The 21,937-nt window shown below is 33.2% G+C and overlaps 1 protein-coding gene and 1 long non-coding RNA gene across 12 annotated transcripts in view; one reads left to right on the forward strand and one right to left on the reverse strand.

Annotated features, from left to right (window-relative positions):
* Positions 1–21,937, forward strand: part of USP6NL (USP6 N-terminal like) — a 240,824-nt gene that overhangs the window by 174,638 nt on the left and 44,249 nt on the right. For all 7 annotated transcript variants that reach the window (XR_012470131.1, XR_012470132.1, XM_074194132.1 and 4 more), the window contains 8 exons: positions 4,091–4,198; positions 7,790–7,899; positions 8,874–8,922; positions 12,167–12,287; positions 13,797–13,891; positions 14,591–14,656; positions 14,741–14,840; positions 18,523–18,675. Coding sequence is in view for 5 of the 7 variants with exons in the window: in XM_074194132.1 (XP_074050233.1) it covers positions 4,091–4,198; positions 7,790–7,899; positions 8,874–8,922; positions 12,167–12,287; positions 13,797–13,891; positions 14,591–14,656; positions 14,741–14,840; positions 18,523–18,675 (802 nt within the window). In the remaining 2 variants the exon portion in view is untranslated. The remainder of the gene's footprint in view (positions 1–4,090; positions 4,199–7,789; positions 7,900–8,873; positions 8,923–12,166; positions 12,288–13,796; positions 13,892–14,590; positions 14,657–14,740; positions 14,841–18,522; positions 18,676–21,937) is intronic.
* Positions 4,042–21,937, reverse strand: part of LOC141493178 (uncharacterized) — a 67,987-nt gene continuing 50,091 nt past the window's right edge. For 2 of the 5 annotated variants that reach the window (XR_012470135.1, XR_012470136.1), the window contains one exon: positions 17,204–17,841. This is a non-coding gene — a long non-coding RNA (uncharacterized LOC141493178). Of the gene's footprint in view, positions 4,164–17,203; positions 17,842–21,215; positions 21,336–21,937 lie in introns of those variants that run through there. The other 3 variants (XR_012470133.1, XR_012470134.1, XR_012470137.1) reach the window with 3 other exon arrangements.

A 21,937-nucleotide genomic window follows, 5' to 3' on the forward strand; every position in this document is an offset into this window, starting at 1 on the left:
ATGTCTGGAAAAGGAAAATCAATGGTGTATTTGAGAATATTTTGAAAAATTTCATTTTTGATTAAGGATGTTTGAGACATTATTTTAATAAGAGCAATGGCTAAGATTGTTTTATTTTTAAACTATATGCTGGGTACTCTGAACTAAGATGATTGTTGAATGTATGTTACAAACTAAAGACAGTATGACAATTCTCATTGGGAGTTCGCTCATATAGTAAAAGTTTATTGTGTTAAAATTAAGTATATGCATCAATATGGCAATAAGGCAAAATGTAAATTGCAATAAACTCCAAAATCTCATTGTCTTGTGAAGAAAACATGTGTTTTGATCTAAGTAAAAGGTTAAGCAAATCCTTTACCAGAAGACAAAGTTTCAACTAGTCACCTGAGCTGGAGAGAACTTTTTGGAACCGATTCAGAAGATGCAGGACATCAGAGGTCTCCAGGAGAGAAGAGAGCAGAGACACTGGACCAGTTCATCTCTACCATTTCTCACCAATGTTTACATTGTATTGTCTAGGGATCTGTTTTTGTAACCTCCCCTTGATAATGAGAACGCCCCTTGCCAGAATAAGAAGGGAGCCCCTCCCTGCCCTAACCATAGCCACCCTGTTTGGAATAGGACTGGTGGGAGCGGGTACAGGGATTTCCTCTCTCAACCTCCAACAGAAAGGTTTCGATTCCCTTGGAGCAGCGGTAGATGAGGATATTAGCAGAATAAAGGAATCAATCTCACACCTGGAGAAATCCCTTACCTCTTTCAGAAGTAGTTTTACAGAACAGGAGAGGCGTAGACTTGATTTTCCTACAGTAGGGGCGGATTGTGCTGCACTGGGAGAAGAGTGTTGCTGACTATACTGGCATAGTCAGAGAGTCAATGGCTAAAGTAAGGGAGGGGTTGGCCAAATGAAGGAAAGAAAGAGAACAGCAAGAAGGATGGTTTGAAGCATGGTTCAACCAATCCCCGTGGCTCACCATGTTGATCTCTACCCTGATTGGCCCCCTGATACTACTTTTACTCCTCCTAACCTTTGGACCCTGCATATTAAACTGAGTGCTTGCTTTCATTAGGAACAGGTTTAATACTATCTAACTAATGGTACTCAGGCAATCTTACAACGGTCTCCCTGGGGGTTCTGTGCATCTTTTTGAGGAGCATGAGTGCTCCTGGATTGAACAAGAAGAGGAGGGAATGTAAGACCCTGAGTTTCGAAACCTATGAACTTTTGCCTGAATGCCTGTAAGACCCTGAGTTTCGAAACCTATGAACTTTTGCCTGAATGCCTGTAAGACCCCGAGTGTCAAAACCTATGAACTTTTGCCTCAATTCTGCTCCTAAGTCTCTGCCAGGTCAGCTCTCTGAGTTTCTGCCTGGTCAGCTCCTGGAGATTCTGTGGTCAGCTCTCGGACCATGCAAGAGGGGCGCTTCTCCGAGGACCTGCATCCAATAAGAATATGCCGCACCATCTCAAGACAATCAGCAGGCAGATGCTTGGAAATCACCCACTGAACTATATATAAGGTCTCTCCTCACTTTACTTGGAGTTCCAGGATCCTAGCACTGTCCTAGGATGGAACCCTAGCTCGAGCTAGTTTAATGAACCCTTGCTATTGCATCTTCATCGTGTCGAGTGCCTCTGTTCCATAATTGGGGACTTTTCTCAGACCTTAACACTGATATCATTTAGGAAGAAGAAATTAGGAAGGAGACAACTGTATCACATTGGTCTTAAAATTAGGTTACAATCCATCATGGACTGCAAAATGAACCTCTGCACCTAGGGGTGCCAGATCTTCGGCTCGATTTTAGAGTAAGGAACATGAATGATTTAGAGGACAAGGAGCAGGAACAGGGTGAGTAACCATGTGACTCTGATCCTGACCATAGCTGTCCTTGAAGTCCCTGAAGAATCCAGACTTAGCACCCCAAGAAAACAGCAAACAGAGGCTACAGGTTGGGACCAAAAAAGATACTGATAGTCTTTCCAGAAGTGCCTAGATCCTGACCCTAACACAGAGTCCCAATTTGGAAAGTTATGATGGAAAAATGAGTAATTAAAAAAAAGTGAAAAATGAAGAGCTATGATGCAGTCATACAAACTCAGAAGAAGAGGATAACCTCACATCGCAAAGCAAAGTTTGAAGAAAAACATGTTCTGATTGCAAGATTAAGGGGAATTCTTGGAAGAAACGAAGTGAAACTTTAAAAAAAATGTTATGAATGAAATTTCTTCAGAAAAGAACTGGAAAAGAAATGAGAGAATGTTCTTGGAAAGAACATTAAGTACAAGAGGTACAAAACTTTAGTCAAATAAAAGACTACATGAAAATTTGAATGGGTCAATGCAAAATAAGAAACTCTGACAGAACAAATATTAAAATAAAATCAAGTGACTGAAAAAATAGAAGAAAATAATAGATACCCCTTATAAAAAACAAGGTCAAGGAGAAAACAATCTAGGTATCATTAGATTACATGTAAACATCCCTGTTTCCCAAATGAACCTGGATTCCACATTTCAGGAAAATGTACCAAGACCTAGTCGAAACCTAGAGACAAGTGGAATATGAACCTGTCAGTTCATTCCTGAGAAATACCTCAAAATGAAAAATCCCAGAACCACTATAGCCAAAATTTAGAGTCTCAACATCAAAGGAAAAAAAGCTGCAAGTATCTAGAAAAAAAGAGTTCAAGTTCCAAGGAGCCACATTCAGAATCACAATCTGGCAGGTGCCACTGTAAAGGAGAGTAGAGCTTTGGCATACTGATATTCTAAAAGACAAAAGATGGTAACTTAAACCATGCACACTTTTTCAGCAAAATTAACTATAATCCTATTCAAGAATTTTTTTTTTAATGGAATAGAATTCTTTGAAACATCTTTGAAAAGACCTGGACTGTGAAAGACTTTTAAAATACAAATGTGAAAATCAAAAGAAAAATAAGATGACAAAAGCAATCAAAAGGAACTAGAATAAGAATTAAATGTTTACATTCTAATAAAAGAGATAATAAGTATTCCCTCAGAACTCTACTTTCATTAGAATCATGGGGGAAATTAAATGAGACACAAGGCCTGAGAATGATTTTGTTTTACTTTTATGAACTTAGAAGGAAGAGGAGGGAAGGAAAATGGAATACACTAGGGGAACAAAAGAGGGAGAGAGTTATGGAAACAATATATATTTAGGTGCACTAGATGAAGATGCTGCAAACCATGAGAATGGGATGGGAGAACAGGTAATCTTTGAACTTCATTTTCATCTGGTATGATCAAAAAGGATACAGTCAAAAATGTACACATAAATTTTAGTTAAATGTATTTCAAACATACATTTAAGAGAGGGGAGAGGGAGGAATGAGAGGCAACATAGATTTGAGGAAGAATTATATTGTGTTTATCTAAATGAGATTCTCTAAAGTAGAATTACCTAAGCTGTCATTGATTTAAAAAAATAACAGAAAATTAAGGAAGAATTAATTATAAGCAAAACAAATTCAAACTTTGTAGGGAGCTTTTGTAAAGAGAAATTTAAAAGGAAAGAAAGGGAAAAATTTTGTGACTGGACCCTGAATATTTGAGAGAGAAAGAGGGTCAGGAGAGCAGAAGCAGATTACATTAAACATAGATTCTATCACTTGGGCCCAGTACTTCTGTGTTTAATATTTCTAATAGGAAGAAACAGCAATTTAAAGAACACTAAAAAGAAATTAGGAAATATAGTCTCTGTATTGACTTTATGAGCTGTGTTATCTCAGATAATTTTCCACCTCTTTGAGATTCAGATTTTTCATCTATCAAATGAGAAGATAGGTCTAGATAACCTCTAAGATCCCTCCTAGCTATGAGAGTTTATATTCTATTTTATATTACTTACAGTGACCACGTGAACCTGCCTACAAGGACAGGTTGCTTTGTTTTTCTGCTTGATTACAGCATCTCTGGGACTAAATAGAAGAACTCTATAAAAATTGGTCAATGAGTTGGTTATTGATAGTGTAAATAACCAATAAAAGCATTGCATTCTGAATTTAGGGTAAATTCAAGATTTTTTGCATTTTATCAAATTTAATCTCTTTCAATTAGTTTCATAGGAGAATTTACAAAGGAATTCCACTTCAACTCAGAGGTGAAGTCTGGTCTTTATTACTTGAGATTCCTAAAATGAAAGAAGAAACAAGAGACCTTTACAATGTGAGTATATTAAATCAGTCTTAATTGAAACTAAATTAAAAAGACCTTTATTTTGGATAACAAATGCCCTCTCCCCCCAAAAGCTAAAGTAAAACTCCCCAACACACTTAATAGGCCCACATATGGTTTGTTTGGGGTTTTTTTTGTCCTATTTAATATTTACTGAATTTCAGACAAAAGCTATATTTTTTTTTAAGGAAAGAAAAAGTCACAGACTTTGAAGCTATAGAGCAAATATTGTTTGTGTTTAAAAACTTTGTTTGATTCTATTTTGTTAAATCCTAAAGTTTTCAATTTTAAAAGTTTTTAAAAAATTTACTCTATGATTTATTAAATGTCTCCACTAGTAGTTTTTGAACACTTAAAAAAAATCAAGGATGGGGGGCAGCTAGGTGATACGATGGATAGAGCACTAGCCCTGGAGTCAGGAGTACCTGAGTTCAAAACTGGCCTGAGACATTTAATAATTACCTAGCTATGTGGCCTTGGGCAAGCCACTTAACCCCATTGCCTTACAAATACCTTAAAAAAAAATCAAGGATAAAAATCTTTTTTCTATGACTAGCTTAGATATGTTTTCTCATTTTAATCACATTCAAGAATTTAAGCTTCAGATATTTTTACTCTAAAATGATAAAGTCAACAGAAAGATAGTATTATATCTATAGGACTGCTTTTCTCCTTTCATTATAATTAACTATATATTTGGTATACTGTTGCTTGCAATACTTTGAATTATTTCAAGCTCATTAAGAAAAATATGCTGCGTTATTGTACCATTAGCTCTTTCATGATGAATAAAACAAAGCAAAACAAATCCTCTCTCTCTATATATATAGAGAGATAGATAGATAGATAGATAGATAGATAGATAGATAATAGATAGATTACTTAAGCTATGTTGCTTGGAAAGAATAATTTTTAGTTCTGTTGCAGTTAAGCATATTTTGGCCTCATTGACAGGAATGTTTAAGTAAGGACATGAACTACAATTCTTCTACCAATTATTAAATGCTTCCATCTGTTTTGTCCTGAAGCATATTTTGTTTTGAAAAAATTGGTGTTCAAGTCCCATGAAAGAACCTTTGCTCCATCTCTACAAAAGTGTATCAGGGAGGTTATCCCATCTCTTCTTTGAATACATGCTTGTTTCTTGTAACTCTGTATTATTCATTTTCAATTGTTTTATTATTGCATTTACCTTATTTTTTAGTCACTCTTTCCTTACTCTTACATTGCGTCAATTCAGATGCTTCTTTTTATTCACATTTGTTATAGTTATTTAATGTTCATTATATCTTTGTACCACAATGTATTTAAACATTGCACAATCCATGGATGTCTGCTTTGTTTCTAATATTTTCTATCATGAAAAGTGTTGCTATAAATATTAAGGTACACATAGATCCTTTCTTTTATCATTGATCTCCTTATCTATGTCTAGGGGTGGAATCTTTGGCTTAGGGGGTATGGGTATTTTGGCCACTTTACTTTAATAATTAAAAATTACTTTCCAAAATGATTGAACTTACTCACAATTCCACCAACAATGTATTAATTAATGTACCTTTCTTTTTATGATCCTTCCTTTCATCAATACCTTTATTTTGTCAATTTGCTTGGTGCAGCATGAAAAAATCAGTTGTTTTGATGTGCATTTTTTAATAATTTGGAGTATTCTTTCCATGTGATTGTTATCAATGTATGCTTCTTATGAGAACATAATTTTGAATCTTCATTCTATTTTTTTCATCTTATCTATCCCTTTCAGCTTTGTGTCCCTTGTATATTTTATGTATGTATTCATCTAAGTGAATTATTTAATTGTGCAATGATAAGGTAGTGATAATGGTAAAAAGTGTGTTATAAAACTTAAAACAAAATATTTTATTTTGAGTTAATATTATCATACATTAATAGCATTTGCATATGTGATTCTACCTAAAGCTCACATTTCTCCATCTGGTCCACCAAATAGCCATTAGAGGTATCATCAGATACCTGCTAAAATAGAAATCTATATCAACAGATAGCCCTATTTTCTAATCTAGTAATCCTATCTAAAAGAATAATTTAAGTTGTCACTGTTTGTTCCTTGTCTCTTCCATGTCTTACTAATTTTCCTTTTCCATGTTCATACATATACATGCTGATAATTTCCTTTTCTCCCCAAGTGCTTTCTCTGACCTCCATCCTTTTCTACATATGTCACATATTCCACTAGAATATAAATTTCCTTATATAGGTTTCGTAGGTTCATAGATTTAGAGTAGAAAAAGAATTTAGAGACAATTTTGTCCTTTCATTTTACAGCGAGGAAACTGAATCTTAGGTTAAGTGATTTAAACATTATGATACAGGTAGCCAGTGTTAAAGTTGGAATATTACTGATTCCAAAGTCCAGCACATTACTGATTCCAAAGTCCAGCACTCTATCATTGATCAACCTTCTTCCTTTATTCTTGATTTTTGTATTTTTAGTTCCTAGCATAGTACTCTGAATGTAGGGCTTACCTAAATATTTGTTGAATTTTAATAACTTGTATTGTCTCCTCTGGCTTCTAAGATAAAATTATATATATATCAATAAGGTTATTAGTGAAGTATTTATCAAGTGGTCTACTTTTTTTTAATGGAATGAGACATCTCATTAATTATCTTATGAATTATCTCATTAATATTGTATTTTACCTTTTTAACATTTTGCTGGTTGTTCTTAGGAAGGCATCATCCATGTCTTTTTTGGGTGTATTCTGTCATATGTCTTACAAAAAAGCATTAACTTTTCCCCTTTCTCAAATGTTCTTTCCTTCTTACCTTCTTCTTTTTAAATTTTTTCAAGGTAATAGGGTTAAGTGACTTGCCCAAGGTCACAAAGGTAATTATATTAAGTGTCTGAGCCCAGATTTGAACTCAGGTACTCCTGACTCCAGGGCTGGTGCTCTATTCACTGTACCACCTAGCTGCCCCAGCCTTCTTACCTTCTTTAGATTTTTTCCCCCCCAAACAAAATATATCCTTCCTTTATCTGATTCATTTTGAATTCCAGCTTAGTAAGTCTTGATGCTACCTCTACAATTATATTTATCTTCTGGTGTTAACATTTCATTTTCACCTTATTTCCTATTTTCTCTGATTTGCTATTTACTCAGATATGAAGGCTGTTCATATGGGTCTCATTCCTTATTTTATCTGAGGATTATTCTGCATTATTTCTATTATGGTCCTTCTCATGATATGCATATCTGTTCTTCATGAAATATGATTTTCATAATATTTGGTTTTATCAGAACATTTTTTCCTTCCCCTCAAATAATAGCTTTTGGCTTGATTGAGATTGGTTTGAGAAATGGGTCAACTCATTCTTTTGTGGTACTTATGAATTGTTCCTCATCCTTTGTATTTAGGTTATCATAATAATATATAAAATCTCTTTATCTGCCTATTATGACCTAAGTGGTCAATTGCTCAAGAAACTACTAGGGACATCTAGCTAATTTTTGGATTAAATATGAAATTATCTTACTGTTTATTATGAAAATTTTTTAGACTGAGGGCATTCCATTAAAATTATATAACGTTGTATTTCAGAAACTAAAACATCGAGCACGAGGTTGTTCACCTGATATCAGACAAATTGATCTTGATGTCAACCGCACATATAGGGATCATATTATGTTTAGAGACAGATATGGTGTGAAGTAAGTAAAATTTAATATCGTGTAATATAAGTTAGAAGTTGAAAAACACTTTGAACCTATTCCTCATTGAGTCCCCTGTAGTACTTTCTATGGGATAATGGTTTTTAATTTTCCACTTTAAGAACATTTAAAGCCTTGTCATTTGAAACTGAAACTTAGTATCTGATTTAATTTACCACTCTACACAGTTCTTAAGTAATAAATTAGTTAAAAACTTTTAACTGAGAATTCTTAATATTAATATAGCTTCTTAAGATGAAATTACTTTTGAAATACCTTTTCAGTGCTAATACCATATATTTCTAAATTATCATGTAACTCTAGAGGCCTTGAGGCTAAAGAAAATTAGATTAAGTATAAAGAAAATCTTGAGACAAGAAAAGAATGATCATCTTTATAGACTCAGTTTTAATCTTATTTCACAGATATGTAATTTCTATAAGCAGCAGCATATTATGCAAAAAAAAAACCCAAACACACATATGGGTCAGAAGATTTGGGTTCAAACTTTGATTATGTCCCTTATTAGCCATATGATCTTTAGCATGCCACTTTACAGCTTAGACTGTCTACATCATAGAACTTTTTATGAAGATCAAGTGATATAATGTATAGAAAGCATTTTATAAAGCTTTAAATTTTATATAAATATCTGTCATGTACTTTGGTAAGGATATGAAAGTGCTTTACCAATCTCTTGTAAAAAAATCAGTTGTGTTGAAGTGGTTTAAAGTGATGGGAAAAGAGTTGCCAAAAAGTACTGCAGAGATACATGTGTGAATTTTTCCATCAGAATACAATATGCCTAATTTTATACAGTCCAATTTTGTACTTGAACCCACTTATAGCCATATAATTTTACTTGTTAGGGTGACTACATCAGAGGGAATCTGTTTTGTAACAAATTAACTTTGTTTTTAAAATTAAACAAATTAACTAAATTGTGTTTCATATAACTGTTCTTTTGCCTCTAGGCAACAATCTTTATTCCATGTTCTAGCTGCATATTCTATTTATAATACGGTGAGTTGTTGATTTTGTACATAGTACCATGTTTTATCTTTTTTCCCTGTCATGTTTTTTGGGAATTATATAAGATTAAACTTCTCCAAATAAAATTGGTCCTTAAAAATCAGAACTGGATTTCTCTTATGCCTCTCTTATTGATAGAATAGACAATAGAATGTCAATTCAAATAGTGAAATTTTAAATCGGACTATACTATTTGTCAAAATACTATTATATTTTGAAGATTTATAGTTGATTCCTTTTAAGTTTATTTATTTTAGAAAATAAATCTTTTTTCATCTTTTACAGTTGTCCTTTTTTTTAAAGAGTCCAATATTGTTGAAGATTAACTATGAAAGAATAGACTTAAGAATAAGGATGAGAATTGTCATTTCTTAGTATAGGCATGAATTTTATTTAGGAAATAAATTACATAGTTTTGGTATAGTTGAAATTGAAATTTTTAGAGAATTGTCTTTAAAAAGCAGTGTCTTATTTGAATATCATTCAGATGTTTTTCATGATTAGTATGTCAGTGTAAAGAATATTATGGTAAAAATATTAGGATTCAACTTAGGTTACTATGTTGATCAACTTTTCTGTTCCATAAATTGTATCCTTGACCCTAATCCACACAATCCATTATGTTGTATGTGTGACCAGGTGAAAATATGTAAATAAGATGAATATGATATAAATAAATCAGTAAAAATTCATTTCTCCTTTTGAAAATCTAATTCAGAAGTATATATTCTTCTAATTAATGGTCAGTAATTTCAGCTTCAGAAATTGAATAGCTAAAGGTGTAATTTCAGTTCAGATTTCTCTCATTTACTCATGGTATCATTCAGTTTATAACCAGACTTTTAGGAGAGTCAGGAAGTATATACCCACTGTGTTTACTTTAGTGCATTCAGAAAAGAAAATTGGTTCTAATTTTAACATGCATTACTTCCAAAACCTTCTGATTTGAAGTGTCACTGAGCTATCAGTTAGAATTTCAGTTCTAAGAAAAATTTTGAAAGCAAACCAGTGTGCATATTTAGTTCTAGAAAACATTTGCTTTAGTATTTCATAGTAATACTTCTTTTGAGGCAGATTCTGATGACCCCTTGCCATTTTATGTATTGAGATTTTTTAAAATGTCATTTTTTATCTATCTATCTATCTATCTAGTTGTTTATTCAGACTTGGTACCTTTTGATTTTTGGTACCTCTTTCATAAATGAGTTGTGTGGGTTTTTTTAGGTTTTTGCAAGGCAATGGGGTTAAGTGGCTTGCCCAAGGCCACACAGCTAGATAATTATTAAGTGTCTGAGGCCAGATTTGAACTCAGGTACTCTTTACCCCAGGGCCAGTTTTCTATCCACTGTGCCACCCAGCAACTCTAAATGAGTTGTTTTTAAGATAATATTTTGATTTTTCTGATTTTTAATTTTGGCATATCCAGAAGAATACAATAGAAAGCACATTGTACCGAGAGTGAGAAGTTCTATCCTTGATCTATGTCCTTAGGAAATTTCATTTATTCTCACTGGTCCTAGGTTTGCTCATTTGCAAAAATGAGATTAAACAATCAATTATTTGTGTTCCATCAAATCAGATGAATCTGTGGTTTTATTTAAGACCTTGGTGGTACATATCTTTAGTACTGTTAACTTTGGAAATGAGGAATCTGGGTTATCAGTGTGTGTCATGGCACACACTACCTATTCTTAGATCTGGGCTCAGTAGCATTTGATATTGTCTGTACATAATTTGGGTTTATGGAATTTGCCCATGTTCTTGATTCCAGAATGAGAATCAGAGACTCCTTAAAACTTATTCCTGACTCTCACAAAATAATACTAGAATTGATGGTATAATGAAAAGACCATTTTACTTAGAATCATAGGACCTGCCTGCAGATCCTAGACTTTGCTACTTAAGACATACGTAATCATGGGTATAATAAGAAAAACAAAAATTTACTGTTCTTTTCAACTTTAAGGTTTACAAAGTACTTATGTGTGTTATCTCATTTGATCCTCACAACAGTCTGAAGTAGGTGTTATTATACCTAGTTTAGACAAGTAATTTATGCTCTCTAGTATGACCTTTCCAATCCATTTCATCTCTAGGTTTGTGATCAAATAATCGGGAAAATGTATTCCACATAAAGAATAGCTCTTCCTGGGGTAGCTCAGTGGCACAGTGAGTAGAGTACTGTCCCTGGAATCAGGAGGATCTGAGTTCAAATTTGGCCTCAGACTAATTACCTAGCTGTGTGACCTTGGGAAAGTCACTTGACTCCATTTGCCTTGCAAAAACCTTAAAAAAAATAGCTCTTCCTAAAGAGCTAATGGGAGAAGACTTTCTCCTAGTGATTTTTTTCACTCATTAAAATAGGACATAATTGTGGCATAGTAAAATATAGAGTGGTAGTTGAACTAGGGAAGTGATAGAACATGAGGTATTAGGGAACTAGATTTATGATTTAAAAACTTGGATTTTCATTCCAGGGCTCTTTACTGACAGTGTCAATTTGAATGAATCATTTTACTTTTTGGCCTCAATTTACTCATCTGTACAATGAGAAGATTGGACTTCATTAGGGACAGCTTTGTTATTTGGCAGAATAAATAGAGTCCTATACCTGAAGGCAGGAACACTCATGTTTTCAAATCTGGTCCCAGGAACTAGCTAACTGTGTTACTCTGGACAGGTCATTTGATCTTATTTGCCTCATTTTCCTCATCACCAAGTGATGGAAATGGCAAACCACTCCAGTACCTTTGCCAAGAAAACCCCAAATGGGATCGCACAATGTTGGACATGATTGGGAAATGCCTGAACAACCACAAAAATGGCAGAGTTGGAGTACATAACCTCTAAATCCCATTGCTTCTCAAAATCTTCTGACCATATTGTCATAGAGCATATGGGACTATACATTCTATTCACAACATTGAATTTATTTCCAAGAATCTTAATGTGCTACATACATCTTCACCCACACATATATACACCCCCCCATATAATGACATATAGGGGTGTGTGTGTGTGTGTATACAATATATACATATATATATAGATATAGATATATAGAGATAGATAGTACTCAGCAATACAGTTTTACATGACATAAAGTAAGGTGCCAAATAGCTTCCAGTCTGCTGATTCAAAGATTTGGAATGGCATTTTCTCTTAATATGACATCCTTTGGTAAGAAATTCTCAGATCTTTAACATTAACTTGTTTTTATGCACTAAACCTTCAGGAAGTTGGATACTGTCAGGGAATGAGCCAGATCACTGCTTTGCTCCTTATGTATATGAATGAAGAAGATGCCTTCTGGGCCCTTGTGAAGCTACTTTCAGGCTCCAAGTATGCCATGCATGGTAAGAAAAGCCAATTTTTGCAATTTAAAAAAAAGGTATTAAAAACTTTTGAGATTCTCAAGTTTAATTAAGTGAAAGATTTATAAAAATGTAACACTTTTGAGATTAAATTTTCTTTTATGTTACAAAAAGAATAAAATTAAGTTTTCTTGATAATAAATTTATGCTATAAATTGATTCTTACACTGATCAAAAGGCTGAAAGAAATAACTTTTAATTTCTGGGTGGTTTGAAATTACAGGGCTTAAAAAGTAAATATTAAAAGTAAATATAAAAATTAACATTTTATTGATTATCTCAAAGGTATTATTTGCCATGTATATTTTCCTATGGAATAATAAATAGTTTAAATAAAATTATGAAGTGAAATTTAGGTGTTATTAAAAGTAAGTACTAAAGTTAAATATTGTTAGATGTTAATTTTAATTTAAATTGGCAGTTATTTTTCAAATACTTTTTAAAAGTACTAGTAGTATGTCCTACTATTTTCATTCTAGTATGTTTTAATTTGTAAACTATGTATTCTATTTTTAATAACCTTTCCATTACATTTATTTTTCTATATATCATCAGATAGATTTTGAACACTTGGGTTGTGATTTGTACATATTACATATACATGTAGTTTTCCCTCTAGTGATAAAAATGGGTTATACCAGATTTTTAAAATTTTTAAAATCTTATTTCACTGTCAGTTGCTTCCAAATGGATCCCTTAAACACTAAAAACAGTTATTAAAATTAGAAATTGAAATTCTAGAAAGTAATTCTTAGAAAGTAATGAATTTCAAAAATCCTAAATAGTAGTTAATTGTATGAAAATGGTTCTGAATATTTTATTCCTACCCTATTGCTACCCCCAAGTTATTAAGTATAATTGATTTTCTTAAAATACAATGGCTTTACTTTTTTTTATTTTACAAATCTTTAATTATAGAATATCAGTCTGATTTTGATAATGGGATTACAGGTCATAAAAAATAATGGAACTCAAACTTGATTCATAGTCATTTAATAAGTTGAAATGTGATTTTGTAAAGCCAAGTATATTAAATTTTCTTTTATGTGAACTTACTCACTTTTCCTATGATATTTACATTAAAATGGTATCCAGTTAGAATTAGAAGAAAACTCGGAAATTCTTATATACAGCTGACATTTTCACAAAGCACTAAATCCTCCCTTCATTTTTAGGTGACTTTGCTCTAAATTCCTTCTTTCCTTTTCTCTCTTTCTCTGCTCTACCAAATAGCCTTTTAATTTTATAACATGTAAGAAAGAAAATATTTTTGATCCTGCTATAAAAGGTAGGGTGATTTTGTGTGTGCGCGCACATGCGTACAAGCACACCCACACACATATTCTAATAAATAATGGATAGTAGTACTGCTGTTAAAATTTCATTGCCGTTTGTGTGTGTGTGTGTGTGTGTGTATGTTATGTGCTGTATTTCAAAAACATGATCTTCTCCTTCCTTGTTGTAAAATAACTTTCTTTTGCTACATCCTAGGCTTTTTTGTCCAAGGCTTTCCTAAACTTTTGAGGTTTCAAGAACACCATGAAAAAATACTGAAGAAATTTCTATCTAAACTTAAGCAACACTTGGTAGGTAAAAGTTGTCAAAAACTCAGCTAAAGAAATTAAGACCAGCTTTTGATTCTCCTGTCTTCATTTTTTAAAATTCCTTAAGTAAGCAATTTAAAAATCCCAGTTTATTGTAGCATTTTGGATTTCAAAATTTTAGTTTTGATATATTGAGATCATCAGACCAATAATATATATATATATGTATATTTCTGTTGCTGAAAGGAAGATATTTCTGAAGATATTTCTTAACCAAAGAAATAAAAATGTTAAATTTTATAAGTATATATAAACACACACACATATCATGTTATCTCAGTAGATTTAGAAGTATGGGGGGGGCGTTTCAAACTTAAATTAATGTCAACCAGTCTAGATCTCATAGTACCATAGTGCCAGAATAGGGGGAAAGTGGAATTAAAACATAATGAAGAAAGTCTCTGAGATGGCAGGAGGTTTAGTATGGCTTAGATTTCTTATTCATTTTCTTCATTATCTCTAATTTTTCTTGGTAGGTAAAATCTAATTTATCTTTAAGTATTCTAGCTTGTAATGCTTTATTTTTATAATCTTGATTCTTATAATACTACAGATGAGATCAAATGAAATCATCTACATGAAGTGATTTATGAAAGTTTAAAGACTTTTATGAATATCAGTTATCTTTTTCATCATAGGCCATGTTTGTGTGTTGTATGTGAGTTGTTAATTTTTTTTCAGGATTCACAAGAAATCTTCACAAGCTTTTATACAATGAAGTGGTTCTTTCAGTGTTTTCTTGATCGAGTAAGTAATTTTATTTATTGAACTTGTACACGAAATTATAAAGTAAAATCAAATTATTGACTTTTTTTAAAAACTTTATTGCAGACTCCCTTTACGCTAAATCTCAGAATATGGGATATTTACATTTTTGAAGGAGAGCGAGTTCTTACTGCCATGTCTTACACCATCCTGAAACTACACAGAAGTAAGAAAATGTTTTTACTACAAATACCCTAAAAAAGTTGATGTCTTTAAAAAATCTTGTATTCTTTATTCCTATGCATTCATTTTTTAAAAATTATATATTTTGTTTTCAATTATAATAGAAGTTTCTACCAATCTTTTTTTTGGCAAGGTTTTGAATTTTACAATTTCCCCCATTCCTCCCTTGCCTCCCACCTCCCCACAACAGAAGGCAATCTGATATAATCTTTGTTTCCGTGATATGCACAAATCAAAATTGTATGTATTGAGAGAGAAAGGAAGAAAGAAAAAATTAGAGATAAAATCATTATGCGATACATAAGACAACTTTTTAAAAATTGAAGATAATAATCTTTGGTCTTTATTTAAACTCCATAGTCCCTTCTCTGGATACTTATGGTATTCTTTATCATGAATTCCCTAAAATTGACCCTAATTTTTGCACTGATGAATGAGCAAGTCTGTCAAGGTTGATCATTACCCTATGTTGTTGTTAAGGTGTACAATGTTCCCCTGATTCTGCTTATCTCACTCAGCATCAATTCATGTAAGGCCCTCTTGGCTTCTCTGAAATCCCATCCCTCCTGATTTCTAATAGAACAATAGTGTTCCAGCACATACATATACCACAATTTGTTTAGCCATTCCCTACTTGATGGACATCCCTCAGTTTCTAATTCTTTGCCACTACAAACAGAGCTGCTGTGACTATCTTTTGTTCATGTGAGATATTACCCTTTTTCATGATCTCTTCAATATATAAACCCAGTAGTAGTGTTGATTAATCAAAAGTTATTCACATTTTTATTGTCCTTTGGGCATAATTCCAAATTGTACTCCAGAAAAGTGGAATGAGTTCACAGCTCCTCCAACAATCCTATGCATTTATTTTTTGATGGTTTTCCTAAGTACCCAGAACTAATGAATGAAGGTGTACTATTTGACTCCCCCCCCCCCCTTTGGAGTTATCTCATGAAACCATTATTTAGGGACTCTAAATCTAATACTAGACTCATGGTATTTTAGTGGCCTTTGACCTGTTTCTCAAATCTCCTATTGACTTGCCTTCAATTAATGACAGGTGTGAAGTATGTAGTAGACCCTAAGTATTGCACTGTTGCCAGCTTTCTCTGTAGACTCTTTCTCTTCTTGAAATGTGCTTAGCTCCCTCACCCCACTTGAGAATGATGGCCACACAGCTGCTATTCCTTCTCAGGTTTCTAGGACCAAGGGGGAAACAAACTCCTCCTACTCTTCACTGTAGCTTCTTAAGTATTCCATTGTGGTGGTTCTTGTTTCCACAAATCAGTCACAATGACAGCAATAAATTTCAGACGTAAGGTAATTACTAAATTACAAGGTAAAAATAAGAATGATCATAATTTAACATTTCCTTAATAGTAGACAAAAATAGGAATCATTAAAACATCACAGTCCTCCATAAACTAGGGCACATCTGTAATATGCTATGGGATGGCAATGTACTTGTTGAAACATTTTTTCATTGTCTTAATATTCTAGTAAGACATTGTCTTATTTTTCTCCTAGTCTCAGATTCATTACTATGAGAAAATAGGCAGGGCAACTAGAACTCAGACACACACACACACACACACACATATATGTATGTATGTTTAAAATAAAAAGCTTTCTCCAAGAAAGGGATCATAGACCAGGGGTGTGCTGGACTCAGTTCCTACCAAGCTGATAGTTAAATTTTCATTGAGTATCCCATTTTGGAAATTGGCATGTACTATCAGATATGGGTTTCATTTATTGTTTTGTTCATAAGTCTTAAGTCTAGATTTAAGAAAGATGGAGAAAATGTTGATGCAAATTAAAATTTTAGGACAGTTTTTAAGTTTTTCCTATTCCTTTCTCTAAGAAAAGTATCATAGGGATATGTTAGATTCCACTACTGCCAAGTTGATTATTGAATTTTCAGAAAGCATCAGTATTTTTCAAAATTGCCCAAATGCTGCAAATCAGTGCAAGCTTTAAGTAGCTTAAAACTGCATGGGGTGGGGGGGATCTGTTTATTATATGTCACTTTTTGTGTCTATATCTCTATGTCTGTTTCCTTCTTCAGCTTCAGCTCTAGCTATATCTGTGTTTGCATTTATATCTGTGTCTAGACATTGATATCTATACTGTGTCTGTAAATGCCCTTTTCATTCCCTCCAAATTTCTCTTGATTTACCCAACAAAACACAAAAAAATTAATTTATATTATTAGTTCTCTATTATAATCATTGACTCAAAAATGAATGGAGCTTATATTTTCATATGCCAAAAATAATACCTATATTAAAATTCAAAAAACATTTTGTTCCTTGAATCCTTTTTCATTTGATATTAATTGATAAAGCATTTATTGAATATTTATTGTATGTAAAACACTGGACTAAACAAAGGACATACCAGTGGAATAAGAAAACAATCCTTCCTCTCAAAAAGCTCAGAGTCTAATATATGGAAGGTTTCAGCTGCAAATCAGATGAAAAAGTCCTATGATCCTCAGGGTTCATTGTCATTTCCACTGATGAAATCATAGCAGTTTCTGCTGCTGAGCCAGTTGACAGAACCAAGGACTTTGTTGTTAATAACTTCTTTTTCTGGATCTTCATCAATTGTGCTGTAGCACCTGAAGGAGCAGTTGTCAGGCTGCATCTCCACAGGATTGTCTCCCAATGTGATTGTTGTATTGCTATTCCCAAGAGTCTTGGTTTCAGATTTCTGGGATGTCTGCATCATTCTCTAGGGGAAGGTGGTGATTAGGGTGATTATAATAGTTGAGTTGTTTGATATAAGCTGCCTCCTCACTTTCCCCCAGGTTCCCTCGCTTCTGTGAGGCCAACATTCTGCCCCGTGTGTGGCAGTTAGGTGACATGTTGGTAGGGATGACTGACATCTTTAGCACAGCAGTTGCTTCTCCAAGTGATATCTGTGAGGACTGAGCTGGAACCAGGACTTGTTTGAGAGCACTGCCTCTCCCACTACACCTGTTAATACAATTAGTAGTTGATGGTGTTGGTAAGCTGCTTAGGCCCCCTCTCTACTATGACTTCTCCCCTCAATGTTGGCTATAGGGGCTAGTTTGATAGAAAGGACATTACAAAATTGACTTAATGCAGTGGCTGTTGAATATGTATTAAATTGAAGCATTTGTCACTTTTAGGGACAAATGAGGGAGACCCCAGGACATTTTCTGAGATAGCCTTCTACCATATCATCAAAATATCTGTCAACTTAGGACCCTGATCCAGGTGTGATGCAAGTGATTTTAAATATTTTAAATCAATATTAATGCCTTTCTGTCATTGGAAATTAGAGATGCTCAATAGGGAAGATATGTAGACCCTATGTGACCTTTCTGTGGTCATATATGTTTTTCCAACAGATGTGTTTTAGCTGTTAACTTTCACTCATGACAGAAGTATTTGTTTTGGGAGCCTCAAACTTCTTAAAACGGGGGAGACATATCCCCTCTCCTCAAATTCAAATACATTTTGAATCTTTAACTGTTTTAATCTCAAAGGATCTACTACTTCTGTGTTGTTATTTTAATAACTGTGATGAAATAATTAAACTTCCATTTCATTATATTCAACCACCATGTAAATATAACTGAAGCCAAGGTCATCAACAACAATGTGTTTTTCTTGTCTCCTTTCCCTTGTTAGAACATCTGATGAAACTGTCGATGGAGGAGCTTGTGGAATTTCTTCAGGAAACGCTCGCCAAGGACTTTTTCTTTGATGATGACTTTGTAATAGATCAACTTCAGAATTCTATGTTAGAACTGAAGCGGGCCAAGTTAGATCTCCCAGAACCCGGTAAGAAATTTTACCAAAATTCCTGCTTTCTACAATAATAAAGATCGAAATGCATGGTCAGGTTAATACTGACCAATTTGGGAAGTATTGGTATGAATGAACTTTTATTAGATGGTGTTGTTCCTATTTATATTAAAATAACCTAAGAAATTATAAATTATTATAAAAAGTAAATAATCTATTATTATTATTAATCTGTATTCTGCAATGTGAACACTCTGTATGTGGATTTAAGATACAAAAGAAAGATATAATAGATTATATATCCAAATTGAAGTTGTGATTCAGGGCTTGTACTCAGAAGGCAGCTCACTGGCATGGTTTGAGCAGGAGACTTGCAGTTTGGAGGACCTGATTTCAAATCCTCCCTCAGCTACTTTCTAATTCTGTGACCCTGGGAAAGTTATTTAGCCTTCTGCCTGCTACATTATACTCAGGTTTTATGTGGATCAAACAAGATAATATTTGTTTAGTGATTAATATATTGCCTGGTACATGATAGGCACTTAATAAATGCTTGTGAGGCTCAGAAAAATTGTTACTTGTTGAAGGGTATGAAGCAAATGAATTTAATAAATAAGTAGGAATGTTGCAATTTGAACCTGGGCTACCTAATTCTAAACCCAGCAGTCTTTCAGTACAATTTTTTGTCAGTGTCTCTTCTCTGAACAGCAGTCTTTCAGTACCATTTTTTTGTCAGTGTCTCTTCTCTGAATAAAAGTCACTTTAAAACTTGTTGAGGAAAAGGAGAGGAAAAAAGGAAAAGGAAAATAAAACCTAAAATTAGTTGGGGATAGGTTGTGGTCGATTCTTCTTAATGTGATATTATGGAATAGACTTTTTAGGAGATGAAATAGATAATTGAAAATGATTTCTAGAAGAAAGGGCAGAATTTATGAGGGATCAAAAGCAATGGTGAAAATATAGGTAGTTCCTAGGTAATATCCCCTTTTCATATGAATAGATTCAAGATTCTATATTTTTTGTTGTTAATTAATGCTGTTCCCATACTTAATTAATTGTAATCAGTTTGTTAGTAAATGAGCAAGAAGTAATAAATGCAAATGGAAGCCTACTTTGTTTGTCATCTTCATTACCCATCATGACAACTCTGTAACTAAGAAGTTTTTTCCTACTATATACAGCACATTTTTGCAGTCTTTCTCTTTCTCCTTACCCTTGGTTCCCTTTTGTCTCCCTCTTTCCTTATCCCATCCCATCATCCTCCTATCAGTGTAGATCAGCAGCTGCACCTAGTTTTAGAGAGTTGCTTGTGGTATTGAGTGGCTTAATAATTGGTCATATTGCCAGTGCTTGTCAGAAATGGACCTTGAACCTAGGTTTTTTGATTCTTTGGCCAGTTCTCCATCCACTATGTGTGGTATTTTCACTTTCTTATTCTCTTTTTAAAGAGGAAAATATTTAAAGAGAAAATATTCATATTCCAGTTAAAGTTTGTCTCTCTTATATTTCACAGTTTTATACATTTTATAAGGGGATGGTTTGATATCTTACTTTAAATTGAGTTATAATCTCTGTCACTTGTATTAATTTAGGGAGAAGCTATAAATTTCCTTTTTGTGTTTGTTTCCATTATTTCAAAAGGTTTGTTTTTTAATTATCTATCCCTACCTTCAACAATTGTTGAAATTAATGTGGCTTTATTGTGCCAGTATGCTCAGCATCATTAGTGTCAGTTCAGCAATAGGAACACTATTTCATTTATAATGCAAGAACATATATGGACCATCTGGGTACATCTAAGAAAGAACGAATGATGGGGAATTTAAATGAAGCTTTCATAGAACAGTTGGCTTTTCAGGAACAATTTGTTGCTGAAGGAAAAATTCTTTAGGAAATTTAGTTGTAAGAATTGGGGGCTTAAGGAGAGAATATTAGAGAATTGGGGTTTTTAAGTACAAAGCTTAAAAGAGAGCCATGATTGTAGTATTCAGTAGAATGGATAGTAATAGAATTGCATTGGGATTATTATCACAGGGTAGTTTCTTAAAATTAGACTACAGATTTTATATTCAGTATTGCTCTCTGTAATAAATATTGGCAGAAGTGATTTAAATTATTCTAGTTTTAATCTCAAATGTATTATTTAAACACCCTAGTTGTGCTTCACACCCAGTAAATAGCCTTATGTGCATGCTCTCTATTCTAGACCAAACTTTTCTATTTTAGTACTTTTTTTAATATTTAATGTTTTTAATTAAAATCTTTCAACATCATTTACTTCAGGCTTTGTCCTGTATATTTTTCTTCTTTTTTTAAAAAATAAATCAATCCAATAAACATATCATTCATATAACTATAAGATTTTTAAAGTTGGAGGGGCAGCTAGGTGGTGCAGTGGAGAGAGCACCAGCCCTGGAGTCAAGAGAACCTGAGTTCAAATCTAGCTTCGGACACTTAATAATTATCTAAGCTGTGTGGCCTTGGTCAAGCCACTTAACCCCATTGCCTTGCCAAAAAAAAAAACAACCCAAAATAAAAGATTTTCAAAGTTGGAATGGATTTCATTATCCATTTAGTTTGAATCATATCCAAAAAAGTATATCCATTGCAGAAGCTTCTCCTGAAGATTTCCAGTGATCAGGAATTCATTTTTGTAGGCAACTCATTCTTCTCTCTGCTGTAGTACATATCACTTTCTGTTTTGGGAGTTTACAAGTCATAAATAAACATTTTAATCATAATAATTTGGTGCTAATATTGTCCATTGTACTTTTAGTGGTGCCTTTATATTTTTATAGTTAGTGTGTATACTGTATTTTTGATTCTCCTTTCTTCATCACTTAGTATAAGTCTTCTGTTGTTCCTCTGAATTTTGCAGAAATTCTGTCTTAAACACTACATAAATACATTTTTCTAGATAGTGACTACTTCTAAATTAGAAGAAGTTTGTGGTTTCATTATAACTGTGTTACATGTTAAGCCCCAAAGTCTTGTTTGTAGTTCTATTAAGACCTTTTTACTTTCCTGAGAACTTTCTTTTCATAAAGATATTAACAGAAACAAGACCTTATTAAGGGAGTACTCCATATGCAGTACTCATCCTTGTTGTGAAATTAAAGCCTTGCATCTCTTCCTGAGGAATAGTAGAGAGTATGAGAAAGAGAGGGAGAGGGAGAGAGGAGAGGGAGAGGAGTGCAAGAACACTAAAAGCTCATTTTTAAGTGCTTGTTATGTGGTATCAGGCTTTGGATTAAATGGTAACATTATTCAAACAAACAAGAAACATACATCTGAATGA

The sequence above is a fragment of the Macrotis lagotis genome, chromosome 7, assembly GCF_037893015.1.
Source record: "Macrotis lagotis isolate mMagLag1 chromosome 7, bilby.v1.9.chrom.fasta, whole genome shotgun sequence".
NCBI lineage: Eukaryota > Metazoa > Chordata > Mammalia > Peramelemorphia > Peramelidae > Macrotis > Macrotis lagotis.